A 25008-nucleotide genomic window follows, 5' to 3' on the forward strand; every position below is an offset into this window, starting at 1 on the left:
GTCAGCTATTAAAATAATATTGTTACAAATTGGAGTTATGAAAATGGTGAATATCAGAAGTGACTAGATAAAATAATAATTAAAATAATCATAACCCCAAACTTGTAAAGATTTTGCCAAGAATATGCCCAAGCTTTTGGTAGTGTTAGAGAAAGATGAGTTCTTTGATCTTTTGCACAGCTATGGGGAAAAAAAGGAATAGTTCAGGCACAATTCGTTAAACAAATGTTTGCTAACAATGACAATATACACACTAAACAACACATGGCATAAACATACAGCACACATGTACACATTTACTTACAAGGTGCTTTAGAGACCTACATCCTAACCACCCAGAAAAACCCAAATTGCCACCAAGTATTCAACATTTACAAAATACCTACACAGGTCAAAAGGAGAGGCATAGCTGCTGTTTTAAACCAAACAGAATATGACCTACACCTACATACACCTCTCCATGAACCCGGATACTATAAAACGAATGGCAGCCTATCTTCTAAAAATGCTCCCACATGCCAGGAGAGGCTGTTTTTTTGCCAAGGGAGTCTCTAAACAAGACATTAAAGTTTCTAAAAACAACAGAATGGCAACCTCTCTTAACGCGGTTCAAATACTAAACTCTGTTGTGGTCTTTCTGCTTGATCTGGACAAGGAGTTTTCATCTACCAGGAACTTCACTAAGGTAAAAATTATGTTTGCTTTAATCACTGAATCTTACACCCCTACATGTCAGCTAACATCTCCTTGCATTGAAGTCCATGAGAATTGGAAATGTTGACTCTAGCCAGGTGTATCTACATTTTTTAAAAACACTTCCATAGTCACAACAGTATAGTGAATGGGGGTTTTAATTTGCTGGAACAATCTGAAATTGTAAGAGCAAATTGTTACAGTACTTGATGATCACAGTCTGACACACATGCATTCTAAATAAACAATATACATTTTATTGATATAACCATAGCATGCATGAGAAACTACAAGTGTAATAGAACATATCTGAGAGATCTGCTTTGATATAAATGGCTGTTAGTGTTAGTTATTGTATATAGAATAGTTTTTTTACAATATTGTAGTCAAAAAACATTAATTAAGCATTTTTTCAAATAAAATTGTATCCTTTAGGATGAATTCCTGATTCAGTGCAGATTTTACTTCTGTTCATGACACACAAATTCTCTAAAACTACAGTATTTTCAGAACATAGGAATTCTCTCCACAGTCAGAGAACACAATTCCTGGTGTTGGGGAATATAAAGCTTTGCTCTGCCCAGACCTCACTCTCTCTGAATTGATTAACAGCCAATCAATCTCAATCATCTGATTGGCTGGGTGTGACAGTAGGTGGGTTTCAATGAAACTCTGATCTATGAGATCTAACCTTGTACGAGTACAGTCTCTTAGCCTGTATTGGCTGTTATTTATCCCTGCAGGACACTACTACTGCAAAATGCCTGATGTCCCTTTGTCTTGGATGAGAGTGGCACAGAGATTGATTACTGGGGGTCATCTTTCCCATACCTGAACTACTTCACCCACACTGAGCCCCCTGGCTGTAGCCCCCTTTACCTAAAGTGGGATCTTCCTCACTGTCCCCCACATCACTGTATTCAGAGTGTGTCTCATCAGAGAGGAGTCTCTCTGTGAACAGAAGAGCAGGTCAGTAATGTCTCTGTCATTCTGACACAGGCTGGCCTGTAAGAGAGCTCTTCTTTTCACGTTAGTGTTTATTTGCTGGGGTGAAATTAGGTTGAAACTCATTTCTAATGACAAAGGCTACTGTGGGCTGGTACAGAGGGTACTCCTGAGTCTTATTTATAATAACTCACCTGACACTGTGTCTGGGCTCTGGGGCACAGTGATGACATCATCATAATGCTCAGGAGCCTCTTCTTTCACAGAGGACATCAGCTCTCCTGAACCACACAGAGCACAGTTTCACTGTCACACATCAGATTTTAAATACAACAACAAACTTAACTAACCCTTTAAACAAAAGTTCACGCAAATACACAAGTGAGCTACGAATTCAGATAAGGGAAAACGAGTGTAGACACAAGGAACGGGGTACAAAAGAGCACAGAGGTTGATATAACATGTTTGGGCAAGGTAATGGTGAAACAAAGGATAATACAAATAAAGTACAAGGAGGAGAAGAACACAAACTAACAAAGCTGAAGCCATACGGAAACACAAACACAAAACAAAACGAACGAAAACAGAGGAACAAGAAGCTGAAGCGGAGCCGAGCAGAACCGAAGTTGAGCAAAACGGCCCCTACGTTCTGAAAACCTCCAAGTTAAATACCGAAGAAGGTGAGTTCTGATTGGTCAAGAAGCTGATCACGAATGATGTCATACGACAAGGTGGATGAATTAATGAACCAATGAGGAGGGAGAATAACCAAACGGACCACACTGGGAACTAAAACACCGGACTTTAAATACAGGAGATCAGGGATCCTTTTTTCCACTCCTATTCACTTCCGTTATAAATTTAAAACTAGATTTGAACAGTGAATGATGGCTGTATTTGGACAGAGAAAGTAGTGATGTGCACACTTTGAGATATCAGAAGGGGAACCAAACAGCACAATAATACAGACGGATTGGTGCAGGGTTTCTCCATGTGACTGGACTGAAATAACCCACCTGACAAGGCATCTGGGCTCTGAGGTACAGTTACAGCATCATCATAGTACTTTGGGGCCTCTTCTTTCAGAGAGGGTATTGATTCTTCTGAACCACACAGAGATACAGACAATTTACACTTCAGGACTCTGACTTACTTCACCACATAGCTACAATAACTTTAGTCTTTCATAACACTTTGATGTCTGTGTGTACTGTCTGTATGAAACAGAAAGTAAATTAAGTAAGTCACATTTTCTATTTGGTTATTGTGAAGTACATTTTTAAATGCTTTGTGGTGTATAATTAAGGCACGACTCTAGGGTTAGTGATTTAACATTTGATCTGAAAGAGAGTTTCTACAGCATACTGTTCCCCAGTCATCACACTGGGAAACTTGTACTGAATTCTGGACCTGAGGCACCATCTCCTACTCAATCAACACCAATTAGTCAGCATCCTGACTTTTCTTTAAAGGTCTCCCATCCCAGTATTGACCAGGTCTTGTTTTGCTCAGCCTCTGTGATCTGTTGAGATCAGGCTAGCAATGAGCAGAGTTTATAAGGTATCACAAACACATGTGGTCATTTTTGTAAGACCCAGGATTATCTACTTAAGTTCTCTAAATGTCAGCCTGGTTTGAGGTGAGAGTGAGTACTGGACTGAAGATCTCCCACTACCACACTGAGTCCCGTGACTCCATCTCCACTCACCTAGTACTGGGTCTCCCTCACTGTCCTCCACATCATCGTATCCAGAGGGCAGCTCGTCAGAGAAGAATCTCCCTGTGAATAGGAGGACAGATCACTAATACCTGCAGTCAGACAGCAGTCTCACTGTCCTCTACTGGGAGATAAGCCAGGGTGTGAACAGTAACACAGAGTTTGTGTTTATAAGTCAGATCAGGGACAGTGCTGTGCTGATTTTCTTTACTCACTTTGACGTACCTCTTGAGAAAGAAAATTACTGTCTGAAACCAGCTGAGTGACATTTTCTACAAGTGTACATCCTCAGATTGTCCTCAGAGGGTGGAGATCAATCACACCTGAACACTCTCTCCACTCACCTCTCCTGGGGGCACTGTAGGTTCCCTCTCTGGCCAGTTTGTACTCTATTTCCTCGTAGACGGCATCATGATAGGGGGCAAGTGCTCCTTCAGATAGAGCTGTGGAGGGAAACAGACACTCAGGGTTACAAGGAGTACAAGCAAATCAAGTCACTGCTAAACATTTTTGAATATTTGTGCATATCAATGTTATAATTCTACACATCTGCAAATTTCTTCATATTTTGTAATTACTTACACTCTTTCCTACATTTTCTCTACCCTACTAAATTGTTCACATCCAAAATCCACATTAAATTAGACAGAATGTAATTGATCATTTAGAGAAGATTGTTTTCCTGAAGTCCAATATAGATCAGTTCTGTGTGACAGTAATGGCCACTAGAGTTCAGTATGTGGATGGTAAGTTCCCTCTCTACCTTTCCTTAGCTTCCTGTTCTGGATCAGCTGCCCCACTAACAGGGCCAGCACCACGAAGAGAAGAGCCCCCATCAGCAGGAGGGCCAGGGGTGAGACGGACAGACCTCCCAGCGGCTGTGTCTGGGGTGTTGTCCTGGTGCTGCCTGAGGGAGAAGGAGACAGGGGATGAACAGGGATGAGGAGTTGTGCTAGTGGGCTCATACAGGCTTTAACACATTAAATTCCCTGAGTTTCCCATCAGGAGGTGTTAGGACCTCGGGGTTAATCCAATATCAACATAGAATTGTAAAGGATGCTACATCAACACTGTCAGAAAATCACTGAGAGAGGAGAGGAGACACTACAGCTACACTGGGAATTTGAAGAGACAGAAAGACGGGAGTTATCAATGACAAGAAGGATTTCTGTTCACCTGTTGCTGTTGTTGGACTGGCTGTTGTCTCTGAAAGACCTGTGAAAGAGATACGAGAACTGTCAATATTTTGCCTTTGGTTTTACAGCAAGTTGAATCTACAGTGGAGCTGATAAAAAATATATTTATTTCTTGAGGTAAAACGTAAGATTGCAGAGATGAAAGAAGTCAGGTTCTGAATTGAAGAGTAGTGTTGTTCACACACACAGAGCTACACAACATCCTAGTTTTATGACTGATGATCCTAGCTGGTTCAATTAGATATTAAACAGTTATAGAATATGTGTAGCTTTAGTGTATCTTCTCCATTAATCTGCTACCTTGTTCACCTACAGTGCTAAGACTCCCCTCACCTGTACAGGTAACCCCTGCATCCTCCTTGTGCCGACAGTCACTCTGATTTAGTCCAGAGTGACAGCAGTCCCACAGGTGAAGCTCACTGCCACTGCAGTTCACCTCGTCCAGCCAGATGGCGCCACTCCCTGGTCCGAATGAGCCCTCTATTGCTGCACTCACTGCATCCCCACAGCCCAGCTGTCTGCAGACCACCTGGGCATCCTGCAGGTCCCAGGAGTCGTCACAGATTGTCCCCCAGGAGCCCTCATACTGCAGCTCCACCCGGCCAGAGCAGTTAGTGCCTCCAACCAAGCGCAGAGCCAGCGGGACTGAAAGAGAACAGTGAGGTTACTGAGCATCCTCAGCTCTGTGACTCTAGAAGAGAGCAGAGAAGTTACTGAGTGACTGTAGTAGAGATCAGTGAGGTATTGAGTGGCTCTAGAAGAGAGCTGTATGGTTACTGTTCCTCAGTTCAGGGCTGTTCTCTGATTGTTTTACACACTGAACTCACCTGGGCAGTACCGCTGAGGCTGCTCTTCCTGAGGGGCTGGAGTGCTTCTGTCAGCTTCTTTTCTAGGACCTTCAAAGATTAATGATCATATACAAAATCAAACTCACAGAAAATAGTGAAGAACAACAATAGTATTTCCTTTATTTTTATACTTGTTTGGATATACATTGCTAAGAATTCTGTTGAAAGCTCATGACGAGACAATCACTGTAGAGCTGCTCAAGAGGAAGATAGCATCACTCTTCACTCTGTACCTGAGCAGGTGATCTCAGCCACTTCCCGGTCTTCACAATCATTCTGACCCCAGGCAGGGGAGGGACACTGCCACAGGGTGGAGTCGTGTTTGCGACAGGAGACAAAGTCCAGCCATTTGGGATCCGGGCTCAGCCTGGAGTTTGTCTCTCTGACGGTGCCCTTGTCTCCACAGCCCAGCTGTTTACAGATCACTGCAGCTGTGGAGTCAGTCATGCCATTCTGACACACACTGCCCCAGGTGCCGTTATAGTAAACCTCTGCTTGTCCTGAACAGCCTGCAGACAGTCTCAGTAGAGTGTGATCTGCCAAGACATCAGGGAAAGTCAAAGGAAACAAATCCTGAGTTTCATTCTGAACTGGTAAGAAACAACAGGCAAACAATGTGACCAGTAAACAGTCCCAGTTGCTGTGTACTTCCAGTAATTTCAGGATTCATGCAATGACAGCTTTACAATCACACAGCTGACATAAAGGTGCCAGGAGTATGTATTCATGTTGATTTCAGCACCTGAACAGCACACATGGAGCCCTATCTGAGATGAGAAATGATGCTGAACAATTAAGTGACTGTAAGCTTAATTAAATGTTGCAAATCAGCAGCATCATTCCGATCACCTTGGCCATTCAGCAGCAACACAAGTCAGGGTGACTGAGGCAGCGCTGTGAAAGGAGAACTTGCAGATTGGCTTGACATTCAACACCAAGAGTAAAAGACTCCTGGATCAAATCAAGATGAAACATTTGAGGATGAAGGACAACAGGTCAAATTGATGGGGAGAGTTTACAGATTGAGTCCTAGACATCACAGAGGACAGAGATTATGAGTTGTCCACACAACATATTCAAGTTGCTGGTGGAGGGGAGTTTCTGAAGCTGGTAGCTTCAGTGCCAGAATTTCTTTATCTGTTTACTGCAAAACAATGTGAATGAGTGGTGACAAATGTGTCTGAAATACAGATGTTCGTTTTAAAATCCTGAATCCAGCTTGTTATATCAGTAAAACAATCAAGACACTCCAGGTGAAAATCATATGGTTCTAACAATGTGGGATTAAAGAATCTGGATCCTTGTAACTGTAGAATAATTGTAGTTAGCTCCCCTACCTGAACACAGGATTCTCACGTCCTCCTTGTGTCCACAGTCATGCTGTCCCCACCATGCTGAGGGACACTCCCCCAGGGACGACTCATTCCCCAGACAGCCCACCTCGTCCAGCCAGATGGGTCCAGTCCCGTGGCTGAAGGAGGCTGGCCCTGTGGCACTGAGGGCCGCCCCACACTGGAGCTGCCTGCACACAACCTGAGAGTCTGCCAGGTCCCAGGAGTCATCGCAGACTGTCCCCCAGGAGCCACTGTGATAAACCTCCAGCCTCCCTGCACAGTCGCCTCCTGCTCCAACCAGCCTGATGGACAGCTGGCCTAGGAGCAGAGAATTAGAGGTCAGAGGTCAGAAGTCAGTGCAGTACTAAGATATCACAATGATGACCTCTAGGTAGAGACGGTCTACTGTTAGAAGTTGAACATCACCTCTTGCCACTGGGGACAGCAGATACAGTACAAGCACAAGCATAGCAGATACAGTACAAAGGAACAAGTGGAGCCTTCTTCAGGTGTCTGGTAAGGTAAGGTGTCTGGTAAGACAGGGTATGTTACCTGGTAAGATACCAGGTACCTTACCTGGTAAGGTAAGGCTCCATGGCCGAAACGTTGTGTTTTCTTTCTTCTTTTTTTTCAGCATGAAATAAACCTTTTACTTGTTCCTTTGCAGCCTACGCATGCTGACGGAGCTACCCACCTGAACAGATACAGTACAAGTACAGTGTTTCTTGATTTTTGATTAATTTAATATATCCAATACTTGTAACAGACTCTGTGCTGATCATCAGCACTATACCACATGTGTTACTGTTGTGATCCACTGTTGGGCACAGAGACAATAGCTTCACATGTTTTGCTGTAGATCCCAAAGACCCAGACTGTGTGTGTGAGACACAGAGCAAACCGCACACACACACCTGCTGCCTTGCAGCTTAGTCTAGGATAGAACTGAGCAACAGAGATGTCAACACACTGAGAGCCCTGTAGATACAGAACAAAAGCCAGTTCATACCTGGTGCTAGTGAGGAAGGAACTGTTGAAGACGGGAAACCTGTCAAACACACAGAGAGAAATCAGAGTGTGAGCTGTGTGTCAGATGAGCAATTTAACACCAGTAATAAAACTACAATTAAAACAGCACTAATGTGATAAAGACAGTCCTCATTCTCTCCTTACCTGCTCCAGGTGAAATTCTGTTGATTTTTGAGGCTGTAAAAGAGATGGAAGGAGATCATTTCAGCTGTGTGAGGGGATAAGCTGTACATAACATCTGTAAACCTTGATTTTCTGACTCTTTTTCTTCAGCCTCCTGTTTAATTGGGCTCTAATTATTATATTTAATATAATTATTATATTAATTATATAACATCATTTAAGGAATATATTTTTTCTCATTTCTGTCCACAGGAGTGATGTTTCACCAGCGGAGTGTCAGCTACAGTATGTGTGGGGCTAAGAAACACAATTTATAAATCTTCACTATCTGACTCTTGCTTTTTCTTCAGCCTCTTGGTGAATTAGTTGTTGGGATAAAGAACGAAATAAATGAGACAGTTGTTAGTTACTGGATACTGTATTTTAGATCATTTTATAACCATTAGTGATCTGAATATAAATATAAAACTGATTTTTAGTCCTCACTGTATTTGTGTAATGATCTGAAATAAATGCTGAAAAAAGGTGGATGCTGCACATTGGTGGTGGTGAGTGGAGTGTCCAGAAAAACGCTATATGAGTGTAAGCAATTATTATTATTATTAGATGTACACACTACTGTAATAGTGTGCTGCTGTGTTTAAGTAGAGGGGGTGTTACTGTGTTTTAAACACCCAATTCTCACCAGAGCAGATGACTACTGCGTCCTGTCCATGAGAGCACCCTGCTCTCCCCCATGAAGAGACAGCGCAGTGTGAGACACGGCTCTCATTGCCCCGGCATTCAAACACATCAGCCCATACTGGTCCACTGCCCTGTCCAAACCAGGCCTGTCCTGGCACTGCTACAGCCTCCCCACAGCCCAGCTGCTGACAGAGAACAGTAGCGTCTCTCAGGTCCCAGTAGAGATCACACACTGTTCCCCAGTCCCTGAAGAGCCACTGTAACTCCACTCGGCCAGAGCAGGAGTCTGAGCCATTCACCAGCCTGAACTCTGTGTATCCTGCAGATAGGACAGGGGAGAGAGCAGAGACACAGCTTCACAACACAACAACCAGCAATAACCCTCAATCACACTTTCAATTTTACTTACAATCCTGAGCTTTAAATTACTGTCCTACAAGTACCTCACTAACGTGCTACTGTTCAATCCAATTCAATCTGAAATACTTTATTCATCAGCAAGGGTGGTAATTTAAGGTATAATTAAGTTACTGTTGATCAGAAGATCAGTGTATTGAATTTTCAGTGTTAAACACCAATCCCCAGTATTGAAACAGAGCTATAGCAACACTCATCTGTTTCTCTTCTAAGCTTCAGTTTTGAGCTCCATTCAAAACAAAATGAAATGGATTATTCTCCTCTTACCAAAACACTCCAGTCCCACATTGTTCTCATGGGTGCAGCTCTGTGTCTTTGTGGAGGACTTTGGACAGAAGGACAGGTGAGATTCACTTCCCTGACACTGGAGCTCCTCTGTCCAGACCTCTCCCTCCCCCTTCCCAAAATGAGCCCCCTTCAGCACCTGTGAGGGAACCCCACAGTACAGCTCTCGACAGACAACTTCTGCGTCCTGCCAGTCGAAGTCAGAGTCACACACTGAGCCCCAGGTCTCTCCGTGCTGCACTTCCAGTCTCCCAGAGCACAGATCACTGCCTCCAACCAGTCTGACCCCTCGATGAGCTGGAATATCAGAACAATAACAGAGATCACTGTCCCTGACCAGTCTGACCCCTTGATGAGCTGGAATATCAGAACAATAACAGAGATCACTGTCCCTGACCAGTCTGACTCCTCAATGAGCTGGAATATCAAAACAATAACAGAGATCACAGTCCCTGACCAGTCTGACTCCTCAATGAGCTGGAATATCAAAACAATAACAGAGATCACTGTCCCTAACCAGTCTGACCCCTCGATGAGCTGGAATATCAGAACAATAACAGAGATCACTGTCCCTAACCAGTCTGACCCCTCGATGAGCTGGAATATCAAAACAATAACAGAGATCACTGTCCCTAACCAGTCTGACCCCTCGATGAGCTGTAATATCAGAACAATAACAGAGATCACTGTCCCTGACCAGTCTGACCCCTCAACAAGCTTGAATATCAGAACAATAACAGAGATCACAGTCCATGACCAGTCTGACCCCTCGATGAGCTGGAATATCAGAACAATAACAGATCACAGTCCCTGACCACTCTGACTCTTCAATGAGCTGGAATATCAGAACAAAGTAACAGAGATCACTGTCCTTGACCAGTCTGACCCCTCCATGAGCTGGAATATCAAAACAATAACAGAGATCACAGTCCCTGACCAGTCTGACCCCTCGATGAGCTGGAATATCAGAACAATAACAGAGATCACTGTCCCTAACCAGTCTGACCCCTCGATGAGCTGGAATATCAGAACAATAACAGAGATCACTGTCCCTGACCAGTCTGACCCCTCAATGAGCTGGAATATCAAAACAGTAACAGAGATCACAGTACCTGACCAATCAGGTAAAGTGCCTATATATTCTTTTGTGATTTGTAAAGGGGTGAGCATGTGGAGACAAGACAAGTTTGTGATTCCTGTCAAATCCATGGAGAATGATCTGCCATCCTCAGTCACCTGTAAGGTGACATTTAAAAGCAGGAAGCAGTTCACCCAGAGGAGATGGGAGCAGACGAAGGGACTGATCACTTTTAAGAGAGATTTTAAAGAGCAACAGAGCTGGTGAGCGGCTTAACTGCCTGTTGTATTACTTCATGTGAAGATTCTCATTCAGAAGTTTAGCTTCTACATTTTTGGTTATGTTCTTGGGTTGTTTTTATTGCACTGTAAATAATGAAACACTACTTTGGAAATGAAGGCTGTATTTGTGTTTATCCAAAGAGCTGTTTGACACTGATTTACAAAGTGTTTTTATTTTCTGAAAGCTCAACACAAGCTCCCCTGGAAGACATGGAACAGAGGGAGAGGGACATTTTTCCCTACAGAAACAGAGATGTTATATCAGATTGTTTAGTTATTTTCTAAGAATGTGAATGTATTCATATATATTTAAAAAGCTTACATATGTACACTGAGAACTGAGGGCCCCTTTGCTAAAGGATTGTAGGAATATGGAACAAGTTACCCAGATATCCCAGCTTTCTTGAAGAAACAGTAGATGAGATCCTTGGATCAATACTGACTACCAAATGGACCAGGAAGCTGAGAAATCTCCTTTCCTTTGTAATAAGTCTTTTGAGAATACATATCAGTCATATTGCTTTTATTCTATAGTTTTTAGATATTGTTGTAACTAATTTGTTTCACTCAATCTCACAGAATGCGATCGTTGTTCTAATGTTTGTAAATATGTCAGAGAAGAGCAACTGATGTTCAATGTCAATGCTGTAAATCTTTGATCAATACAGCTCTTTGAATCTGAATTTAAATAGAGAAAAGGGATACGTGAGAGAGACTCAGCAGAACTGTGAGTGAAAATGATGCTGGTGAATTTCAAGGAGGACAAACTGGAGTTTTCAAAATCAAGACCAAGAATACATTTGTTCACTACAGATCTAACGGTCACATACTGTACATTTACAGACTTTCCTTTGGCCTCATTATTTGTCCATAGTAAAACCTAACAGAAAGCATACAGGTGGGATTGGGGGTTTCAGACAGTTTTCAATATGTTTTCTACACACTGGAGGAAATACAATCCAGAAGGAGAAAAGACACACAATGACAGTGAGGAGTGTTGTCTCAGCTCTCAGCAGGACAGGAGCAGTGGGAATGGGAGGATGTACAGATGGATCATGATGATGGACTCTAGATCAGTGGAGTTTTAATTGTCCTCAGTGATGGAGACTGGAAAGAGTCTGTCTCCTACCTGAACACCTCACTCCAGCATCATAGGTATGAGGGTAGCCATACTGTTTCCATTCAGTGTTTCCACAGTCCCTCAGCGCAGACTCTGACCCCCTGCAGGAGATATAACCCAGCAGGACTGATCCAGACCCTGGTCCAAAGTGAGCTCTTCCTGGTGCTGAAACAGCAGATCCACAGCCCAGCTGTCTGCACACCACTGCAGCATCATTCAGATCCCAGCCATAGTGAAGAACTGTTCCCCACTCTCCACCATGATATATCTCCACTGTGCCCTCACAGGGACTGGCTCCATTCACCAGTCTCACATTAGCACTGCCTGCAGAGAGAGAGAAACAAAACTTATCAAGATGCCTATAGGATATTTTTATACTAAGACATTTTAGAAGCACACCTGAAATTTTTATTTTGTTTTACCTGTTTGATTGGATGGCTAGTCCCTCCCATGGGGAAGAAGAGACAGTGGAGTGACAGGAAGTCCATCAGCACCCATCTCACTTCTCCCTCCACACACCTGTGTCCGGATCCTGTTATATATCTCTCTGTCCATATCACTGTGTGACTGCAGAGGGCTGTTCTGCTGTGGTCAGCACAGTGGTCAGTGGCTGTAATGACTGTGTTCCTGGGTTTCTGAGGGCTGTGGTCAGTACAGTGGACAGTGGCTGTAATGATTGTGCTCCTGTGTTTCTGGGAGCTGTAGTCATTAGAGTGGACGGTAGTTGTAATGACTGTGCTCCTGTGTTTCTAGAAGCCGTTGTCAGTATAGTGGACAGTGGGTGTAATGAGTGTGTTCCTGTGTTTCTGGGAGCTGTGGTCAGTATAGTGGTCAGTGGCTGTAAAGACTATGGTCCTCAGTTTCTGGAAGCTGTGGTCAGTACAGTGGTCAGTGGTTGTAATGATGGTGTTCCTGAGTTTCTAGAAGCTGTGGTCAGTACAGTGGACAGCAGCTGTAATGACTGTGTTCCTGTGTTTCTGGAAGCTGTGGTCAGTACAGTGGACAGTGGCTGTAATGACTGTGTTCCTGGGTTTCTGGGAGCTGTGGTCAGTACAGTGGTCAGTGGCTGTAATGACGGTGTTCCTGTGTTTCTGGGAGCTGTGGTCAGTATAGTGGTCAGTGGCTGTAATGATGGTGTTCCTGTTTTTCTGGAAGCTGTTGTCAGTATAGTGGTCAGTAGCTGTAATGACTGTGTTCCTGTGTTTCTGGGGGCTGTGGTCAGTACAGTGGACAGTGGTGCCAGAAGACTGAATCACTGAAACCTGGTTTGGTGTATCTGGTGTATCTGTGTCTCAGGCCCTGCATGTACTTAACAGTGGATACTGACCGCATGTCTGTATCAAGTAAGAGATTTAAACACTAATAAGTCTTTTCAACATTCTACTTTGAAAATAAGTTATACAATCCAAAACAGAATCAATAAAATATTTTCTTAATAGATGGATGCTTCACAACTTGTGCAGAAATATGTGAAGTGTAATGCTGCAGAAAGTTGGAAAATCTGCAGCAGGAGATATAATTGAAACCCAGGCGCAGGACTTTGAGCTCTTTCAGAGTTTGAATGATCAGGGAGTAACAGATCGAATGCAGGCTGCTGGGCTGAATGAAAAAGGTGAGCAGAAAGAAAAAATAAAGAGGGACGCCTGTCTCCCAGCTGAAATAAAGAAAAGAGAGGCTGGCGAGTCGGAGCAGAAAAGGGAAAAAATTAAAACAGAGAAAATATTTCAGGATCGAAGAGCAGGAGCAGTGAGATATGAAAATATCCGAGTAAAAACTTGACTATGAGAGGAATGTGATCGCTGGGCTCACAAGGTTTAGCTCTCATGATGGAGATTCGGTGTTCTGAACAGTTTCAATTAGAGAGGTGATTAGCGTGACTGGGAGCCTGATTGAAAGACTGAAGGTTTGATTGAAAGACGTCCTGACCCAGTCTGAATATCAGGGTGAGCGCTCGAGGGAATGTTGCTGTTGACGCGAGTCAGTCCCAGCCCAGTCTGTACGTAAAGAGTTTATACTTACTGTCCAGGACACATTTACAGTAACTAGATTTGTTCTTTTTGATTAAATATTCAATCACCTTCAGTTTGGAGTGTGAAATATTTTTTTCTATCGTATACTACAATTCATTGTAATACTACTTTTTATTCATATATGATTTTTACTATGATAACATGATATATATGTGAACAATGTGTTTTAGCTTTTACCTCTCAAGATCTTAATCCATAATTCACAGATTGAATTATAGTTGCATTTAATAATATATTCTAAAAGCACAGTGCACAGGTTATTTTTATTAATCATTCTTTTTTAAAATTCCATGATGTAAGAAAAATGATCCCTATCATTATTTATCTAAGACTTACAAACAACAATTCATTTAGTTGTGAAATATCAGTCAAATGCAGAATAAACATGGAACAAGAATTAAACCTTTATCACTTTAAAATGAAGGACTTCCAGGTCAAATACACATTTCTTTCAACATAATAGACACATTTCTCAAATAAAACTTCAGTCTGAACAGATCCCAAACTTTTGTTTAAAGTTGAAAAAACTAAGATTTGCCTCAGGACTCCTGTGTTGTTACTGAAACTGGACACTGTTGTCTAAAAGCACCCAGTATGGATTCAGGTCATCAAACTACAACACACTGCAATAAAAATACTTACTACTTGAACTTGACAGTTATAACAAATAAACACAACTATATGTCTTGTCCTCAATCATGTTATAATGTTAGATTCTTCTGTAATATAATTACCATAGTATCTAAAACTACTGTAATCATTCTCAAAAATAACCATGGATCAAAAATATTTTAATACATTTACCTTCAGTACTCCTATTTGTATTAGCACATTCACCTGCAATAGGGCCCGAGTTACTAATATTATTTTTTTAATCGGAGACGGGCCTTAAATATACTTTTATCTCTGATCACCTGTCTGTAATAGTTCTTTGCACTAAAATTGTCACCTTCTCTCAAAATACTCAATTTTTTAATAACATTTCCATAATGTTATTATTATTAATGTTACTTTAATAATACAGTAAATATAAAATGTGTCAATAGTAATAATACTGGAGTCTCAATAATACTCTAGTATTTAATAACACACTTAATTAATTACTTTAATAAAACATATTAATTCATCAGTGTGTAAAATAAAATATCAGTCAGACCAATACAACACTGTTTAAAAACACTCTGATCTCTGTTAATACACTAGTCTGTTATACCCCTTAGAGAGGGCAGAATTGAGCACAATGAAATAAACAACCCCCGGTAAATATTTTGAAGACGTTGTATTATTGTTAAAACATTTGTATTCTTTTTTGTTTGCAAATGGGAAAATTTCCACAAGTCCTTGCACTTGACCCAAATTACAACCAATATTTTGTATTTTATTATTATGGTAATAGATAAGGGATTGTCAAGTTGTACAACATTTTTGATAAGGTTGCTAAATATCTACAATATTAATAGTTATAATAATTATATGTTGGTACTTAAAAAACATTATCCTTAGTCTGTGTTGTGTGTAATACTGTATAACTGCATATGAAACTATTAATACAGCATTAATAGAAAATAGTTTAAAAAACATATAAACTGAATTAATATTATAGATAGATGGTTAATACTTTATTAATCCCGTAGGGAAATTGATGATACAATTAATCACAATTAATTATGATTAATTGTAGAGGTGAAATTCTTGTTAATACTGCAAATTGTCTATTATTTTTCCTTATTTATAGCACCAGAATAAAATCAATTATAATTTTAAGGAATACCCATAAAGCTGAGTTTTAAATTAAACAGAAAATCACTTCTGCATGTTGTGTTCACTACGGTGGGCAGTGGCTGTAATGACTGTAGTGGTTCCAGGATGCTGTTGTCACCATACTGGACAATGACAGTACTTACTCTGTGGCTTCCAAGTCCTTGGACCAGTGTTACTGTGTTAGTGGGACCTGTGGTCACTACAGTGGTCAGAGGCTGACCTGTGCTTCACATGTTGTGCTGAAATGTATGTGAGGCGTATATTCCCATTGTCTGTATGTGAATTGTTGACAATGGTTTTCTAGCCTTTAACTTCCAACATCTAAACTTAACACATGCTTATCTGATTAAATCATATTAAAGAACAACATTTTTCAAAAATACTAGACAGGTTTAACAAATAGACACAGATACATTTATTGTGATGTTGTCCTGAGCAACTGCTCAAAAATCTAAACTTGAGTCCTGTGATTATGAATTAATTTTTAAATATTGCATTTGTATGATAACATGTAATGAAATATTTAATTTGTATTACTCATACTTATATAATTGCATTTGATAATAATTTCAGATTTCTAATGTAGTCAAAAACAATAAAGCATTCTTATTAAAACTTCACAATTTACAAAAAAAAACCTGTCATTGGATAACTAACCTAAAAACACAAATTAAATTATTCAGCTGTTAAATAATAGACAAATTATGTATAAACACAAAACACAACTACCATTTTTTAATTCCTCCAGTAATGCCACAATGTCTTGTAGCTGTTAAATTATTAATGTTACACCTCAGTTTCTGATGAGACCCCAGTTAATAATAATACACCTACAATACTAAGAATTTCCATAATTTTGTAAATATTTTTCATTTTATAGCTTATAAACCAATAATGAATGTAACGTTTATCAGCCTGTGTTTTTCAATGTGAAAACAAGCAAACCTGGGCTTTATGAACCAAGTAATAGATATATCGATATTATTTTCACAGTAAAAAAAGAGCTCATTGTCCTATGACTAAAAATGCTTTACATTTTCAAAATGTAATTGTATGCCTTTAAAATGAAGAATTCACACTCATGACTTCCTATCATTTTTTACTTGTTTTCACAGCAACTGAATATCACACAGCCTAACGATAGAAACCTGGACTGTTTGAGTACGCCAAAGATACAGTATAACGACAGCATTAAATCTCCAGTCTTAATTCTCTAGCATAAACACTTTTGGTGGTGACGACACATTTACTGTATATCTATTAATACATCAGTCTGTAAGAATTTAATATCAGTCTCAATAATAATTCACTATTTAAAAACACGTGTATCTCTATTAATGCACCAGTCTGTAATAATACAATACTGAGGAGTCAGAATTGATCACAATAAAACAATAAACAACCCAGGGTATTTCTGAATCATCCTGTATCATATGATATTATTCTAGAAACATTTTTATTGCTCACACTTTTTTTGTTTTTGAGTAAATGAAGACTTTTTCACATGTCACAGCATATCACTCAAATTATCACTTATATATAAAGTTTATTATTACAGTAACGAGTAAGTTAAATAACTTTTTAAAGATTTAATACACTTCATGTTTTCACAAATTATCAATAGAGGGTGATAATGGCCAGCCTCTGCTCTATACATCTAAAACATTATTATTATATAATGTTTAGAAATCTTAAGAATATTTTAATAAAATCCAATAAAAATTAAAATCAACTAATTATATTTAGACACAACTAATTATATTTCCTTACTTACAGACCAAGATAAAATACAGTTATAATATTTTTTATGAATACCCACAAAACTGAATGTAAAATTAACATTTAAAAATTGTTCAACCCACTTATTGCTCCATTTACATCAAAACTTTACTTAATTTAATTCCAGTTGTTGTCTGTCTGTCTGGACAGGAGAAGACTGGTCACTTACTGGCTGAGCTGTGCAGCACCAGGACAGCGAGAGAGAAGATGGACAGGCAGCTTTTCATTGTCATCAGGACAGAGCGCAGCTGAGACACCTGTCTTCACTCCTGAGCCAACAGGGCAACTGAGCTGCTGCTCCGCACCCCGGACCCCCAGTAACAACACAGCCCCCCGCCCCGCCAATCACACACAGCACTGCCTTTTCAGACTGACAGCAGGAACCTCTCACACAGGCAGGACAGCCAATCAGACAGGGCCCTTTCAGTCTTCTCCATATATATCAGAGGCACATCACTGTTTCCTCTCCCTGAAGACACTCCCAGCAGTGCGGAGGAGAGGAGAGACAGGAGCAGCTCTGTGTCTCACTGGAGGAAACACAGATACAGATACAGACAGCAGGGCTACAGGTGCTGCAGGGGCAGGAAGAGATCAGATATTAAACTAAAAAAAAATTGTAGACAAGTATTATATTTTTAAATCAGTATCAAGATAATCAATTATGTATATATGGTCCTGTAATTCTTGCTGTCTGTATCAGGAAGTGTCTAGAACGTGGTCCTGTCTTTCTGTCTGTGTAAGGCAGTGTCCAGTGACTGGTGTCCTGAATATGGTCCTGTGTGCCTTGCTGTCAGTGTCAGGCAGTGTCCAATGACTGGTGTCCTGCAGTGAGTCACAGAATTGTTGTGTCTCCAGACAGTAATGTCTTCTGGTCCTGGTCAAGGGCAGTGTGAGGAGAGCCTGTGCTCAAGGTGGCAGTGAGGTCACTCAGGTCAGCACAGGAATACAGAGACAAGGCGGACTGAATAAGAACTGGCTGTCCTGTGACTGTGATCAGAGATCAATAATTTAAATGAAAAAGAAAGAAAAGCTCAGCAGTGATTGTCCCCTATGTACTGAGCCTGTTGGACAGCAGCTCTTCCAGTTGAGTCCCTCAGACCCTGAGTCTGTCCCTGCGCAGCTCCAGTCCACACAGATGTTCCAACCCCTCCAGCTGTGGCCCCAGTGTCTCTCTGTGCGGAGCCGACTGCATGACTGAGACTCTCTAACAGCACAGTGGAGCTGAACTGATACTGATACTGATACACTGATACACCACCAAGCTGAACAGTGTGAGGGCACAGCTCACCTCCTCCACCTTTCTTATAGGTAGTAGTAGCAGCAGTAGGAGCAGCAGTAAAATATTAGTAGTATCAGTGGCAGCAGCAGTTGTGGTAGCAGGAGTAGTATTAGCAGTTATGCTGTATTTAAACCCTCCTGTTCAATATAGCAGAGTTCTGTGTTACAGCTTCACCATAATAGCTGCAGCAGCAGGAGCCGCAGAGCAGGAGTCAGTTTCAAATTTGAAAAAGCAACAAAATTATGAAAAACAAAGTTTAGTCCTTGTTAATACAACGGTGCTTTAAGGCAGAGCTTCACTGGAGCTACAGGTCAGGCTCTGCAGTGAGTCTGTGGTTTGTGCTCCTCCGAGCTCCTCCAGCACAGGAAGCCCGGCTGTTCTGTGAGGCTGTGGGTGTCAGTGTGATGAGGCAGCTGAGAGCTGAGCTGTACAGAGAGACACACAGGGAGCCCAGTATTCAGAGCTCCAGTGCTGCACAGGTAGACACAGGAGAGCCCAGTGTTCAGAGCTCCAGTGCTGCACAGGTAGACACAGGAGAGTCCAGTGTTCAGAGCTCTACAGGGTGACAGGTCTTCTCCCCACACAGCTCTCTCAGTGTGTCTCTCAGGGCTGAACAGGAGGGGCTGTTCCTGTCAGAATGGAGGCTGACTCTCAGAGCTCCAGTGTCAGTATGAGGAGAAGCTCTCAGACCTGACTGCTGCTAGAGCCTCTGAGCCTGAGTGGCCATGAGCACTGAGCTCCTCAGCAGCTGAGAAAAGCCTCCTGTCTCCTGTGGTCACAATGTGGTTGAACACCTGCACTGTCTTCCTGCTCTTTCTCCTCTCTCCCCCATCCAGTCTCTCTCGCTGCATGTGCTCTTATCTGTCCATCTCTCTCTCTCCTCTCCTCTCCCTCTGACAGTCTGTGCAGAGTATCTGAAGGGGATGAAACATTGCTTGGCAAAGGAAAAGACTTCTCAGAGGCAGAAAAAAAATCTTTATCTCCTCTCAGTCAGATTCACAGCTCAGACTCACACACAGAGCTCTGAGTCCCTCAGTACTCAGTACCCAAACTCCTCCTTCCTGAACAGACAGAAGCTCATCTCCATCCTGACAATCCAGGACCAGAGTATATTCAGACAATCAGTGCTGCTACATGAATAATATCAGACAGAACAGCCTGGACTCAGGTCACATCTTCCCCTTTTCTCCTTCCTCACAGCCTCTTAGAGACAGAGCAAAGCTCCTGGATCTCCACTCTGTGAACTGGGCTCTTTCCATCTGCGGGTCAGCTGACTTCTCTTAGCGGCCATCTTGGTCAGGTCTAAGTCAAGTATAGTGAGCAGATCGTTCCTGAAATACCTGTCCTGGATGACCCTTCCTCTGGTCATCTTACAACACCAGTACACACTGAAAGACAACTAGCTTCCTAGATTTTTTTCTAAAATGCTAATGTAAAATAAAGCCCTGAAATCACTGATGATATCTGGGAAACTTTTGTGCCAATATTTCTTTTCATGTCTTCCTTTCATGATATCACTTGATACCTCCAATTGTTCATGCACTTTCACTTCCTGAGTGATAGCTGATGTTTTCTCTAAGATTAGTGATTTACAGTATTTGGTCTTCAACACTTACTCATAAGTAATCTCAAATTCCAAACTTTGGGGTAGAAAAATAAAACTTCTAAAAATACTCCAATGAATCAGCACGTTATTTAAATTAAGGCTTCAGTCATTAAGGTCATTATGAGGGTGAGGAATTGAAAACAAGCAGTTGGAAACAATTCCATTTTTGAATTGTCAGAAGTCATCTGTTAATCCTCCCTCCTTTTTCCTCTCTAGGTCGTTGATCTCAGTAACTCTCAGGTCTTTTTAGTGCTCCAGCTGATTCTGAGCAATCTTGAAACAGATAGCACTCCAAGGATCAGAGCTGAATAATCAAGACGGAAAGGTGGAAGTTTTAAAATCTATCCAAACCCTTACCTTTTTGAGGCTAACTGCAGTCTCACTTTGTTGCGGATTTTGACTGATGTTAATAACATATTGGCATCTGAAAGCAGACGTTTATTTGTGTATTAATAACATAAGATTAATGAGGTATCTTGACATGTTATAAAGATACTGTAACGCTGTAGAGGTGAAAAGGATCCGATGCAGATGCAGGAGTCGCAGGGAGGTAAGTAAGCGTACCGAGCAAATCCAGGAGCTGAGTCGTAGTCCGAAGGCGAAGGTAGGTCGAGATCCGGTAAAGGCACTGGTGGCGAACAATCCAAAACGTGAGACAGAATCGTGGTCGAAAAGAGGGCTACAGGGTCAAATCCAAAACAGGCAAAGATAGCAAACAATCCAAGGGGCGAGACGAGATCCGAAGTCCGAAGGCAAAAGGTGAAGGCAGAATTCCAGGAAGGCAAAAGAGGGGGGTAAGAACGCTAGGCTGAGCAACAAGTAGAGAACTCAATACCGAGCAACGGGAATCAGGTAAGAATGGTATAAATAACCCGGCGTGCCGCACGGTAGAGCAATTGCAGGTGTGTTAACTCGTGCGGCGGCGCTTGTTAGTAGTAATCCGCTGCTGGTGCTGATTAGCTCGCTTACGTGTTGATCTCAGCTGGCTGGTGGTCGTGACAGATACGTTAAAAATCCTTCCTGAGGAAATTCAATACCATTGCACATATATGCAAAAAGATCTAAAATTCTATACGTCTAGCTGCTTCCATTCTCAAGCTCACAGACTGATTTGCGCAATGAAAATATGCATCTCTAAAAGTGAAAACTTGTAGAAAATAGCTCATGCTACTCAGTGCTGCAGGACATTAATAACTGCAGTTAGAAGTTTTATTGCAGGTGTCCAACAGGTTGATTTGAGCGAACTCAGTGACTCTTAGCAACTTAAAAAATCTGTTCTGTGGAAGAATAACTTACTGTGAGAAGATCTTCTGCTGCTCCTGTAATGGATCAGCTCCTCCAGGCCGATGTAAAATATCCCCACCACACTGAAAACACTGAACAGTTTCCTCGTCACCTAGATACATTTTCAAGTTACATCTACACATCAGAAAGATCTTAACAATATTGACTTTTTTCTACAAAGACCAGACTGTTGTAACCTGCTGCTGTCTGGTACAGAAGACTGCACTATATCCTGACTTCACCCTGTTCAAAATGTTGAAATGTGTCTCTCAACTTGAATTAAAAAAAAACAATACAGACTTTAAAGCATTTCTTCTGCTCCACAAAACACTTAAGGGTCTACCGCCCCTTTATTTAAGTGATCTGCTAAAAACAGACCAAGCAGAGCACAGCGGTTACATAGTGGACCCAAGAAATTACAAAATAACTGCTGGGGGCACTGTCTTTAGCTACACGACCACTAAATTGTAGAACGTCCTGAAACAATCTAAGAGATAACCCTGTGCTATCAGAAGTTTTTTTTTATTGTTTCACTGCTGTAAAAACAAACTTAATGGTTGGATTTAGAGGATATTGGAGATGACTCGCATGTGCAGTACTTGTGAAAACATTAAAAAGTGTCCTTTGTCACAATTCACAAACCCGCCCATTATTGCAATGCGCTCTTTCACCATTTAATGTTCCCACTGCCTGGATCCCAGCGCAAGAACACAACATTGAGCGTACTGCACCCACGTTGGCAGACCCAGGAAACAAGCCCTGGACCTCACAGGTTTTCCAGATTCAAGATAATCAATGTATAAAAAAAAACATTAGTGGAAGGAGGGGTGGGGGATGTCGCCACTGGGGCCTGGGACCTCCAGAGGTTTCTTGTCACCCACGGGGGAGGGCTTGTTTTCTCCTCTTTCCTGGCCACATGGTCAGGTGCTGTTTACCTGCTATAGCAATCTGTAAGGCACTCTGTGACATTTTTACAAAGGGCTCCAGAGAAAACAAAAGACTGATTGACTGATTTAAAATTACCAGCCACACCGAAATTACATTTGTCCACTAATTCCACAACAAAATACTGATAAAAACACGACAAGAACAGCAGACTTTAGAAAAATCAGTTGTGATCATTGTAAGAGGACCCGGGGAAGGGTCATTTATAACCGGTATTTCCGGAACGAAACACTGAAAATACTCGATATAGACCTGGGCAAGATGGCCACCCAGGATAACCAGCTGACCTGCTATTGGGAAAAGCCTATGCAGCGAAACAAGGAGACACAGCTGAACTACATCAGGAAACAGGATATAAATCCCCCAGAAGCGATGAGCTGGATACGGCGCGGAGTAGTGTGGACATACGGACTTGGGAATTTGGATCGTTTAAGGATACTGGCAACGGATTGCGGAACGGATTTGGAGAGACTTACGGACGAAGAACAAAGAAGATCAGTGTGGTGTGAGTTACATCTCTTTTACACCTGTTTTCCCCCGGCAACACCACATCATATATGGGATGAGCACACCAGTGTTTCTATTAAAAAATAACAAAATTGCTACTAAACTGATATGTATAAAAAGCTTGACATCGGGTGAGCACAGATGCCAGATGACAGTGCTGTTGTTTTTAGATTTGTGAGTTACCGTTCTTCACCTGTGTAGAAGAAGCCAGCTGTCGCCAGTTTGGATGGGACTGCAGCTGAGTCGCTTGGCCATTGGAAGTAGGACTCAATTCGAGAGCACTCGTTCTCAAATACGTTACGGAGGATCTCTTCTGACGAGGCTGTGGAGACGGTAATGGCCTTGGTGAGCACTGCTGGCACGCAACACTGGGCCAGAGGTTCAACTCCTGGGGTACCAAAGACATGCTAGTAGGTGAACTGGATTCTGGGAAAACTGGCCCTGCCGTGAGTGTGTGTGTCCCCTGTGATGGACTGGGTGTCCAGGGTGTGTGCCTGGGCAGGTCTTGCACCTGTTGCTTGCTGGGATTGGCTCCGGCTCTCCCATAACCCTGTACTGGCTGAAGCAGTTAAAAAATGGATGGATTGATATAATAATTCTAAATGCTGTTGAGTCTGGAGTGAAGTTCAGGTTCTCCAGGTAGTCTTTGCTAGACCAGTCATTCTGTACTCACTTTTCTGACTCTGCTCTGCTTATCTCAGTTTCTTCACTCACTTTGTCGACAAAGTAATGTTTGGCCTATAGTTATATAAAAAAAGAGTAACAGCATAATTAATAAAAAACAATATTCCTGAGTTTGTTTTAGTTAGGGTCTTAAAACCAAATAAGGTGAAGAGAGCATGTAAGATCCTCACATGAAGGACTGAAATATTTAAATGAATATCTCACAATAGAGAGACAGAGGATTCTGTGTGGAACCATAAAGTCTGGTTGAAATAATAATAATAATAATTGCTTACACTTATATAGCACTTTTCTGGACACTCCACTTAAAGTGCTTTACAGGTCATGGGGAATCCCACTACCACCACCCATGTGCAGCCCCCACCTGGATGATGCGACGGCAGCCATAGTGCGCCAGAACGTTCACCACACATCAGCTCTCAGTGGGGAGGAGAGCAGAGTGATGAAGCCAGTTCAGAGAGGGGGATTATTAGGAGGCCAATAGGAAATTTGGCCAGGACACCCCTACTCTTTTCGAGAAACACCTTGGGATTTTTAATGACCACAGAGAGTCAGGACCTCAGTTTTACATCTCATCCGAAGGACGGCGCCTGTTTACAGTCTAGTGTCCCCCATCGCTATACTGGGGCATTAGGACCCACACAGACCGCAGGGTGAGCACCCCCTGCTGGCCCCATTAACACTTCTTCCAGCAGCAACCTTAGTTTTTCCCAGGAGGTCTCCCCTCCAGGTACTGACCAGGCTCACACCTGCTGAGCTTTAGTGGGGGGCTGCCAGTTGTGAGTTGCAGGGTGACATGGCTGGTGGGAGTTGAGAAATATACTTTGCAGATGAGTTTTGGGGATTTTCAAGCCCAATAAGCCCAATAAGCAGCCTAGCTGCCTGGATATTAGTATTGGAGAGAGGAGAGAAGAGAAGAGCTTGCTACACAGTTCAAATTAGACCAGAGCTTTTTCTCAGGTTAGATTTTGCTCTGCTGGGAGATTAGCATCACTACACCGTAAAACGGGTTCTACCATTCGGGTGCACATGTGACACTCTCCCTGGGCCACCATTCTAAAAAGATTGATTATTAAAATGTCCCCATGGGAACATCACATACTCTATATTGGGTACCAGGCTACACATGCTGTCTCATGGGAGGCAGTCCCATTCCTCTCCATTATGTCAGATACGGAGGACAAGGGTACAGTTGTCTAGGGCTGAAAGACCACTGGACAACACACACTGTCCCAGTAAGTCCTACAGACTTCCACAGGGCTCATGTACGGTACGTAGGGCAATCACTGCATGCATCTCATCGCAGAAGGAAGCTGTCCCATGCTACGTGAGTAACGCGTGTTGTGCTCCTGGAACTCGGTCATGCTGAAACGAACCTGTAAC

General features: G+C 42.0%; 1 protein-coding gene across 1 annotated transcript; it reads right to left on the reverse strand.

Annotated features, from left to right (window-relative positions):
• LOC148824637 (antigen WC1.1-like) lies at window positions 1-24989 on the reverse strand. The gene is made up of 15 exons (XM_088926161.1): window positions 24953-24989; window positions 23125-23293; window positions 11760-11851; window positions 8711-8888; window positions 7648-7781; window positions 6737-7051; window positions 5633-5935; window positions 5379-5447; window positions 4861-5196; window positions 4119-4223; window positions 3700-3798; window positions 3347-3418; window positions 2655-2741; window positions 1833-1919; window positions 1-180 (listed from the first exon to the last, which is right to left on the reverse strand). The coding sequence occupies exons 1-15, from the start codon at window positions 24987-24989 to the stop codon at window positions 146-148; spliced, it is 2118 nt and encodes a 705-aa protein (XP_088782287.1). The 3' UTR covers window positions 1-145.
• Between the last annotated feature and the right edge of the window lie 19 nt (window positions 24990-25008).

The sequence above is a fragment of the Atractosteus spatula genome, chromosome 10, assembly GCF_055471065.1.
Source record: "Atractosteus spatula isolate fAtrSpa1 chromosome 10, fAtrSpa1.hap1, whole genome shotgun sequence".
In the NCBI taxonomy this organism is placed as follows: Eukaryota; Metazoa; Chordata; class Actinopteri; order Semionotiformes; family Lepisosteidae; genus Atractosteus; species Atractosteus spatula.